The following is an 11111-nucleotide window of genomic DNA, read 5'->3' as shown; positions in this document are numbered from 1 at the left end:
AAGAGAGGCTCACAAAGGCTGAAGTTTTACTACATTCATTTAATCATATAAAATGATGTTTATGGAAATTAACTACAAGAAATGGAAACGAGATTTTTTTTGTTATTCGCTTTTTGTACTGTTCTTCTTTTTCACTGTTTCTTTATTCTGTATTTTGACTTGTATGTAAATTTATCTGTTTCAGGAGGGTAAGGGGAAGCACAGAAATGGTGGGACAAAAAGAAAACAAATGTAGCAGTTATACTTACTAGGTATAATATTGAAATGAACTGTACATCTTGTTGGGAGAGGGTCAAGAGGGAAAAATCTAGGAGCCAGTGAAGGAAGGGTGACATTATTCAAAAACTAATGTACTTATTATCTGACTTATCTAACTGTAACCACTCTTTAAATCACCTTTAACAAAGCAATAAAAATAACAGAACTAATGCTTTAAAATGGAACACTAATGGATACGTGTATGCCACCCTGGCTCATCTTTGGGTCCTGGGCACTGTCTCGAGATTTTTGTGCTTCAAAGAGAGAACATGAGCTCTAGTTTAGGCTTATTGGTGGACAACTGAGCATAAGGATTTCACTGACTTTCCAGCTTGGGCTTGCTTCAAACCACTGTCCCAGGCATCAGCCTCCTAAGTAGATGGAGTTATAGGAATAATTCAAGGGCATTTGGCTTTGAAGTCTTTTATTATAAAAGTCTTACGTTTCTATTACTTCATCTATAAAATTGAGATGAATGTACATTTTTAAATGTGTGTTTAGCAAATATCCACTTGTCCTTATTTATCATCTTTGCTTACCCTCTTATTTTATATAATAAAAATACCACAAGTCTGGGGCTGGGAGATTGGCCTAGTGGTCGAGTGCTTGCCTAGCATGCACAGAGACTCAGGTTTGATTCTTCAATACCATATACATAGAAAAACGCCAGAAGTGGTGCTGTGGCTCAAGTGTTAGAGCTCTGGCTTTGAGAAAACCCAAGAACAGTGCTCAGATCCTGAGATCAAGGCCCAGGACTGGCAAAAAAAATACTACAAGTCTTTGATTTCCTTCATTTAAAAGGCACTGGGAGCCAGGTGTGAAGAACTCTCAGCATATTCAAGACTCTGAATTCAGTTACTGACACTGAAAAATCAGGCAATATCTTCTCCTGACTCTCATTGTTTTAGTAAAGTCAGTAATATCATTCTTGAAAATTATTGTATTATTATTACTTTTTTGTGGGTCATGGGGCTTAAACAGGCCTGAGCTCTGTCCCTGAGCTCTTCAGCCCAAGGCTACTGCCCTCCCTTGAACCAAGCCCTACTTCCAGTTTTCTACAGCTTAATTGGAGATAAGAGTCTCAGGTCTTTTTGTGCCCAGGCTGGCTTTGAACTTTGATCCTTAGGTCTCAGCCTCCTGAGATGCTAGGATTATAGGTATGATGCACCACATCTGTCAATTATTGTATTATTGTTATTAATCACTAATCAATTATGTCTAGGGAGGTCTAATTTATTACCCTTATCCAGAGGCCCACTGAGTATTCTGTACTTCATTTGAGTCTGAGAGAGAGATACATGGAACGGGAGAGAGAGAAAGAGATCAAAAGACTCTGTGTGTGTTTTTGTGTGTGTGTGTGTGTGTCTAGAGTTTTCCTTACACAGATATTTCATGTGACTTGAAATAGCCTGACAATGAATATTATGTATTTATATATTGATATATGCACTTATTTGATATATTTTGACTACTTTTGGTAGTTTTCTCTAAGCACAGACCATTGGCACAATTTGTGCACTGTGAGTCTGTGTGTGGTTAGAGTGGCACAAGGGAACACTATTACACTGTTGGTAGGAATGTAAAGTGGTTCAACTACTCTAGAAATCATTATGGAGGGTCTTAAAAGCCTAAACATACAGCTCCCAATGGCCCAGCAATTCGACTCCTGGGAATTTATCCAACTTATAAAAAGAAAAAATTGATATCAAAGCAACCACCACAACCATGTTCATTGCAGCATTAATTACCATAGTTAAAATATGGAATCATCCCAAGTGCCCCTCAGCAGATGAATGGATCAAAAAAATGTGTTATATATATAATATTATTACTATATATAATATTGCTATATAATATAGTATATAGATAATATTATTATATATTATTATTATAATATATAAATACATGATGTTATATAATAATACAATAAATAATGTATAATTGTGGGGGGTGGGGAGGAGGGTAATGGGGACCAAGACATGTGAAAGGGTATCAATGTATGTGAATTAATGCACCTTCTATCTGGCAAATATCATGTAACCCTTTTATTAATTTCAATAAAATATTAAAAATATATATATGATTGTATTATATTATGTATTTTATATGATTACATATAACTATTATATAATATATATAATATACATTCACAATGGAATCTTGTGCTTCCATCAGAAAGAATAACATTGCCCCATTTGTGAGGAAATGAAAAGACTTGGAAAAAGATCATATCAAATGAAATAAGCCAGACCCAAAGATACATAAGGTCCATGTTTCCCTTATTTTTAATACTATTAGTATCTATCTAGGACAGTACTGGTCAAGAATCACAATACTTCATTAGTTATGTACATATGACCATAAAAATTGATGCCCAAACTATCAAAAACCTCTGAAGATTTCTGAACTTTTTCATTCTGATCCTTTTATTCTGCTAATTTTTGAGCATTTAATAAATAGTTCAGTACATGTGGTATGTACTTAGCGAATATAGAAGAAATACATGTACCTAGCAAAATACATGTCTCTAGTGAATATAGAAGAAATACATGAATAGCACAGAGGAAGAAGATTAATTGGATTCCATAGAGGCCCTTGAGGAAGCATGGTAAACTAACTCCTGGTCATTCTGAAGTATCCCCAATTTTCTCCACCATAGTGGAAACCCAGGTTCATGCTGTATGGAAAATTATCCCTATCTGTCTAGACATGCATATGCAAGAAATGAGAGTCATGCTTTCTGTAATTCTCAGTCTTAGGAAGAATGGGAGTAGATAGAAACAAATGAAATTATTTTTAGAGTACAATTTGACTCCTTTAAAAAGAAAAATTCACAATCATTATTGAAGTGAAATCATAAAATGAATGCCATTACACATATAAATGAACCATGCTGGGAAAGAAAACAAAATCTCCAAAAGACAGGACATTTCTTCTATTTGTTCTTAACTCTCTCCACTTAGATTATATTTCAAGTTTTTCATCCAGCTGTATAGGAAGCACAAAACAACACAAATATAGTAGAGAAGTTCTTTTATTTTTTTGTCAGTCCTGGGGCTTGAACTCAGGGGTGAGCACTGTCCTTGAGCTTTCTGAAGGATAGAGCTTTACCACTTGATTCAAAACACCACTTCAGGCTTTTTCTCTGTGTGTGGTACCAACTAATCGAACTCAGATCTTCATGCATGCTAGGCAAGCACTCTACGACTAGGCCAAACTCCTGCCCCAAGTAGAGAAGTTCTTATGTGAACATTGTATTCATTACTCAAATATTAAAATACATGGATTTAGAAAATACAATAAACTATTGAAATCAATGAAATTTGAGTGGATTTCATGTGGTTTGGAGATGACAATATTATAATTCTTAAGAAGAAAAGGCCGGGTGCAGTGACTTCACTCTTGTAATCCTAGGTAATCAGGAGGCTGAGATGTGAGGGTTGTGCTTCAAAGCCAGCCTGAGCACTAAAGAGTATAAGACTCTTATCTTCCAAACAGGAATTGGTGCTGTGGCTCAAGGGGTAGGGTGGTAGCCTTGAGCTCAAGAGTTCAGAGTGCCCTGGCACAAAGTCTATGCCCCATCACACACACACACACACACACACACACACACACACACACACACACACACACACAACTAAAAAGAAGAAAAGGTGATCTTTAAACCTTCTATTGACATGAATGTCCCTGGTATAGTTATATTAACTGTCAAAGAGAAGCAAGAACACAGATGTATACTAACTGATTTTTTTTAAAGATGTGATGTCCAGAAAATAAAACATTACTGAACAATAGAAGGGAGGAAATTCTGAAACTTGATTCAACATGGAAATCTCAAGGAAAATATTGATATCAAATTACCTCTCCCATGTAATTGCTTGGTGTTTGACACAGAGAATAATGAACATGTATATTAGAATAAATAAACAAAAGAAATGATTAGTTTTGAAGTATGCGTGCCATAGTGTCTAAGAAATGTCAAACGATTATTGAAAGCTAGTTAAAAAAAACCTGCAAGATGGTGAAGTATAGCTGCAATATGGAAGAAATTAAACACTACAAAGGAGATGGAAATACTTAAATCAGAAACACTATTTAAGATCAATAAGTTTACATGTCATTTGGGAGATATGAAACAAATAAAAATCTTAAATGTGCAAATATTCCACATATTTCACTAATGTGTAATTCTCTTGTGGTACAGATCCATTTTGTGAGTATATCCTAGGTTTAATTCCCATGTTTAAGATGTTCTGCAGGGAATATAATAGTAAAAATGTAAGCAATCACCTATTTGCACAGCCCAAAGCCTAAGGGAAATATATGCAGAAAATTAAGTCCCAAATGCTACTTAGTATGAGGCAATACCATCTGCAGAGCATTCAGGTATCAAAGAACTACTCATCGTGATAAGGTCTAGAGCTTAAAATTAAACTTGGAACTCATGCATTTTTGAAGTACATGAGCAATTTCAAAGTCTAATGACCAAAGTCTGATGATTTCATCACAGAACTGGAAGATTTCTAATTTGGAACTGAAATACAGTGAGTGAACTGATTTGTATTATAAAATGTTAAAATTCATTTAAAGATAAGGGGAAGGAGATATATGATTGAATTATGGGTATGGGCAGTGAATTTGATCAAAATACATTATATGAATGTACATATGATTCAGTACATATGATTTCCTATATTTCAATACATAACATATATAAATGAAAATACATTACCTATACATATACTCAAACAAAGAAACCAGAACATTATAGGACATTTAATTGTCTCTTATTCTGTTATGAGAAGTATAACAATGTGCAAGAAGTAATGTACTTACCACCTTCCAAATGTAGCTATAACTCCTCTATACATCACATTGACAATTAAATAAAATCATAAAATATCTTTACTAGTAATTATGACTGACACATACACATATATCACTTTAAAAATCTCATGTATCATCTCAGTTTTGTTTTGTGTTGTTGCTGTTATTGTTGTTGTTGTGCTCAAGAGACTACAATGACTGAACAGGAAGAGAAAATTGTATATTGCTCTGACGAGGGAAACAAAATTAGAGATTTGCAATAGAGCAAATCCTAGATACATAAGGCCATATAGTATGATGCTAAATGAAAGGACCTCTAGGATATAGAAACAAAAGCCATATAATGAGTGATTGTGATTGGTGTACTTAATGTACTATGTTATCTCTCATCTCTTTTGCTGTCCCTTGATTATCTCATATTGTTACAGTATATTACTTAGTTATCTGATATATTGGATAAATGCGTATTTGGTTATTTGAAATTGGATTGGGAAGGGGGAAAACAAGATGAGGGGTGGGGGTTGGGAGAGGGAAATGGGGACCAAGACATGAGAAAGGGTATCAATGTATGTGAAGTAATGCACCTTCTATCTGGCGAATATAATGTAATCCTTCTAATAATTACAACAAAATATATGAAAAAAGAAAATTAGAGAAATATATTACGTTTTATTTCACAGATTTTTTAATTGATGTGCACAATTAAATATGAACAAACCTTATTTCAGTTGTGACACAATAGAGAAGAATGGAGCAAGGAAATTGCTCTTCCTTAAATGAATTCATTTTATTGGGAATTACTAATAACAGTAACATCAAAGTGGCGCTTTTCACCATGTTTTTACTGGTCTATCTCATTAATCTTCTGGCAAATCTTGGAATGATCTTTTTAATAAATGTGGACAACCAGCTGCATACACCAATGTACTTCTTCCTCAGCCACCTCTCTTTCTGTGACCTCTGCTACTCCACAGCAATTGGGCCCAAGATGCTGGTGGACATATTTAGCAAGAACAAAGCAATTCCTTTCTTTGGCTGTGCTCTGCAATTTTTGATCTTCTGCATCTTTGCAGATTCTGAGTGTCTACTGCTGGCAGTGATGGCCTTTGACCGGTACAAGGCCATCAGCAAGCCCCTGCTCTATGCTGTGGACATGTCCAGCAAGATGCGATCCCAACTCTTGGCTGCGGTTTACCTGGTGGGAATAACAGATGCATTGGTGCATACTTCATTGACATTCCGCCTGTGTTTCTGCGGGTCCAATGAGATCAATCACTTCTTCTGCGATGTGCCTCCTCTGCTGCTGATCTCTTGCTCTGACACAAGAGTCAATGAATTAGCAATCTTCACCATTTTTGGTTTTATTGAACTGAGCACCATCTCAGGAGTCCTCGTCTCTTACTGCTACATCATCTCATCCGTCTTGAAGATCCGTTCTGTTGATGGTAGGTTCAAAGCTTTCTCCACCTGTGCCTCACATTTAATGGCAGTGGCCATTTTCCAGGGAACTGTGCTCTTTATGTATTTCCGGCCGAGTTCTTCCTACTCCCTAGATCAAGACAAGATGACCTCACTGTTTTATACCCTTGTGATTCCCATGCTGAACCCTCTGATTTATAGCCTAAGGAACAAAGATGTGAAAGAGGCCCTAGAAAAACTAAAAAATAAATTTGCTCTTAAATAATTATATTGATGTATACAGGAATATATTATTCTAGCACTGTTTTTTTTGTAAAATTGCATGGAATTGCGTATGAGAAATACAGTTGCACCTTATAGCTTGGTTTAATAAAATGTGCATTTGTACTAGATGAACTGTAAAAAAATATTGCAAATCCTCAAACATGTTACATCACATTATTTAATTAATATAGTTATTCCTCACTGTGAACTTTTCCCTGATCTAATTGCACCAATAGTTCATTTATTCATATTTTTCATTTAATCTCAAATATCACAAAATTTAGTGAGTGTTTTCAAATACTTTTGCCTCATATTCCGTGAAAAATTCAGTGATTTATTTCCCACTAAAATTTATTTTAGTTAAAATAATAGGTTTTAAGTAACTACATTTATATAATTCAAATGAGCCTCAATACATTGTTGAAATAAAAAAAAACTGCAGACTATATATCAAGGCATAACATCCAACTTTGTACCAAAGAAAAGCTTTTCTGAATATAGTATAGATTTTTATAAGCAAAAGCTGCATGTTTCAGAAAGGAATAAGGTATTAAGCAGGTGCCTTGCAATTAGAAAATTCTTGCAGCAGAGAGATGTGTATATTGATAAAGCAAATCAGGTTGAATCTAAAACAATTTCACAGATTGTAACAAAATACTTCTGTGTGATGAAATGCTTGAACACTACTTCCAAGTCATTTCCTTTTTCTGTCTCCTAAAGATCAGCTCTGGTGAAATAGTCTTGCCATTGTTCAGTCACTCTATTAAATCATTATTTAAAGATATCTTTGTGTTCACATTGTGGAGACCATTTCAATTATCATCATTTTATATGCTTATACATACATTGAGCTCTTGTGAACCTCTGCTAGGACTAAGGTAGGCATACAAAGCTATGAAATTATTGCAAGTGAGGGAAACCATGGAGTCTTTGCTACTTTGGGTTTGGCATACTTCACTTAATATGCTAATTGAAATCATCTCCGGTATATAAACAAGAGGGTTTTTTATGGTTGGTGTAATATGTGTGTGTGTGTGTGTGTGTGTGTGTGTGTGTGTTTGTACTGTTAGATTTTTTCCTGTCATTCTCCTCTAGTTTTAATTTTGTTGGTCACTGTTGTCTTTTATATAATTTCAGCTGATTTGGCGAAGGGAAGGGGAACCACAGAAATTGTGGGGAAAAGGGTGAAACAATGCAACCACCATACTTACTAGACACAATGTTGGAAATGAACTTTACAATTTGTGTGGGAGGAGGAAGGGGAGGGAAAGTGGGAGAAAATACAGGGAAGGGGTAACAGTATGTGAAAAGAATGAACTCACTATCTTATGTAACTGTAACCCCACTGTATATCACCTTAAAAAGTAAAATAAAATAATAAATTAAGTTATGCTGTTGTTTTGCATCTTTATCTGCAATAACCACTAAACCAATAGGGGCTCTAAGTTTTTATTACAGAATCTTTTTATGGCTTTCCAAGCAGCAACATTCTACCTCTAAGAATTATGAATTTACTGTCTGAAAACTTCTCACAGTGTTTACATAAACATGAGATACTTGAGTTATTTCATATATATACAAAAGATTGCACCATATTTATGATCTTTTTGACCTAACAGCAGTATCAATATTGCAAAGTAAGTATCAGAAGGATACAGAATTCAAATTTTTGCCTTTGCTGAAATTGCAGCAGTATTCTCAAAGGAAAAGTCTACCCAGATGCCTACTTAGTCATAGTTGAATAACACAAAACTGTTAAGGAAGAGGTTCCAGAGATGTAAATCCCAAGAGTTACCAGAACAAAATAAAATACAATTTCCATGTTGCTCAAAGACCATGAATAAAACCAGAAAGACCTTCACATCACAGGTAGGTTTCTGGACATGAAAAGTAAAATTGTACCTTTATCTGAATAATGAAACATCAGATTAAGGAATGAGTAAATTCATTACTTTGAACATACTTATGAAATTTAAAAGTCTGCAGTCTATTAGCCAGTGATATTTTCTTGTTAAACCTGTGTGAGATTAACTGATAACAGTTTTTATTGTTGGTCAGGATGAATTACCTGAGTATTTATAAATAAATCATTTCTGTTTAAAATCACTCTGCAAATGATACTGCAAATATAGATTTAGATGTGTTTTATTTGCATTTAAATCAGTATAGGTAACAAAATATAGATAAATAACAATATATTCAAATTCTAGTTCACATTAATCATATTCAGGAAAAATGACAAATAGCTGATTGCCTCCTAATTTTAATAAAACAAATGAGCAAAAATATTTATTGCCTTAGATATGCACAGAAACAATAGAAACATAAGCATAGATTTCCCCTAAATAGCTGTTGGTTGTTTGCTTAGTTGAATATAAAAGTCAACTAAAAAGCCACTGTTAAGAACAATTGTTATAGACTAGTTTTTCTCTATGAAATCGGTTTGTTTTTTTAAAGAAATTTGTCCATTGGAATTGGTTGAGTTATAAAAGTAGGCTGTAAAAGCACTATAAAACAAGCAACAGGAAATAATATAATAAATCAATAAGAATTGATTTTTTAGATAAATTTCAAACAGTAAAAACAATACTAGAATAATTTTCTTTATTACAAATTTATATACAATGTTATTCCCACTGTTAAAACTCAGTGTAATAATTGATTTGTTGGTCCATACTGCACAAGTCTAAGCATTACATTTTATGGCTTTTTACTTTAACGTTGGAATTTCTGTCACAATATTTTGAGTCTCAACAGAGATTTAGCTTAATCCAAGGCAAGAAATTTCAGAAATATATATATAAAACAAATATGTATGTGCATATTTATACATGCAAATCTAAATGTAAAATTATTTTTAAAAGTTTGAATAAGTACATTAGTCATTAGGTTTTAAATTTTTACCACATAATTATAATATCATTTTAGTCATGTCATATCCTTGGGCTGTTTTCTGAGTGAATAAAATAATGTTCACAATTTATCTCATATGAACAAGCTTAAATAGAAAAAAGCATCCATACTCAATATATCACTTTCCTGATCCTTTAAAACTGTGTTTGAAAAGGACAAAGAAGAGTGGGCATTGGAAATTGCTCTACAATAACTGAATTCCTTCTCTTGGGAATTACCAATAACACTGATACAAACATGGCTCTGTTTGCTACATTTCTCCTTGTATATCTCATCAGTCTCATTGCAAACCACGGAATGATCACCTTAATCAGAATGGATCCCCAGCTTCACACACCTATGTACATTTTCCTCAGCCACCTCTCTTTCTCTGATCTCTGCTATTCCACTGCGGTGGGGCCCAAGATGCTGCTGGATCTTCTCAGCAAGGAGAAGTCAATTCCCTTTGCTGGCTGTGCTCTGCAGTTCCTCACCTTCTGCATCTTCACGGATGCGGAGTGCATGCTGCTGGCAGTGATGGCCTTTCACCGGTACAAGGCCATCAGCAAGCCCCTGCTCCATGCTGTGGACATGTCCAACAAGATGCGATCCCAACCCTTGGCTGCGGTTTACCTGGTAGGAATAACAGATGCATTGGTGCATACTTCATTGACATTCCGCCTGTGTTTCTGCGGGTCCAATGAGATCAATCACTTCTTCTGCGATGTACCTCCTCTGCTGCTGATCTCTTGTTCTGACACAAGGGTCAATGAATTAGCAATCTTCACCATTTTTGGTTTTATTGAACTGAGCACCATCTCAGGGGTCCTCGTCTCTTACTGCTACATCATCTCATCCGTCTTGAAGATCCTCTCTGCTGAGGGCAGGTTCAAAGCTTTCTCCACCTGCATCTCACATTTAAGGCAGTGGCCATTTTCCAGGGAACCATGCTTTTCATGTATTTCCGGCCTAGCTCTTCCTACTCCCTAGATCAAGACAAGATGACCTCCCTTTTTTATACCCTTGTGATTCCCAGGCTGAACCCTATGACTTATAGCCTAAAGAACAAGGACGTGAAACAGTCTCTTGAAAACTAAAAAATAAAGTGTGCTTTTAAATAATTGAATTATGGTTACTGGTACATATTGTCTAGTGGTTGTTTTTTTGTAAATTTTTATTACATAATATATAAGAAATGTAGTTAGAAATAATGTTAATTGAGGTACACCAAGCTCAGAGAGACAAACAGCTATGTTGTTTTGTTTTCTTTTCTTTATGTAAGTAGTTCTGAAATACCCTTGGTTATGATAAATTACAAAGGACTTTATCCATTCACACATAGTGAGACCATTGAAGATACTCTTATGGGGCTGAACAGAAAGGCACAGTGCCTATCTTCCTCTGATCATCCAAAATGGTATGTATTTAAATGATCTCCAGGAAATGAAAAT

General features: G+C 34.8%; 1 protein-coding gene and 1 pseudogene across 1 annotated transcript; both read left to right on the top strand.

The window, feature by feature from the left end:
* The first annotated feature begins 5833 nt into the window (after positions 1-5833).
* Positions 5834-6769, top strand: LOC150052778 (olfactory receptor 5W2-like). Its single transcript, XM_090348842.1, has one exon. The coding sequence runs from the start codon at positions 5834-5836 to the stop codon at positions 6767-6769; it is 936 nt and encodes a 311-aa protein (XP_090204968.1).
* Positions 6770-7689: 920 nt separating this feature from the next.
* On the top strand, positions 7690-10757 carry LOC150052777 (olfactory receptor 5W2-like; annotated as a pseudogene).
* Positions 10758-11111: the final 354 nt, after the last annotated feature.

This window comes from Megascapheus bottae, chromosome 16, assembly GCF_031878675.1.
Source record: "Megascapheus bottae isolate mThoBot1 chromosome 16, mThoBot2.hap1, whole genome shotgun sequence".
NCBI lineage: Eukaryota > Metazoa > Chordata > Mammalia > Rodentia > Geomyidae > Megascapheus > Megascapheus bottae.
Note: the sequence above shows the minus strand (reverse complement) of the source record. Positions and strands in the feature narration are given on the sequence as shown.

What these genes read in the sequence shown, in the direction of transcription:
- LOC150052778 (XM_090348842.1), top strand. Translation starts at nt 5,834, where the DNA reads ATGGAGCAAGGAAATTGCTCTTCCTTAAATGAATTCATTTTATTGGGA.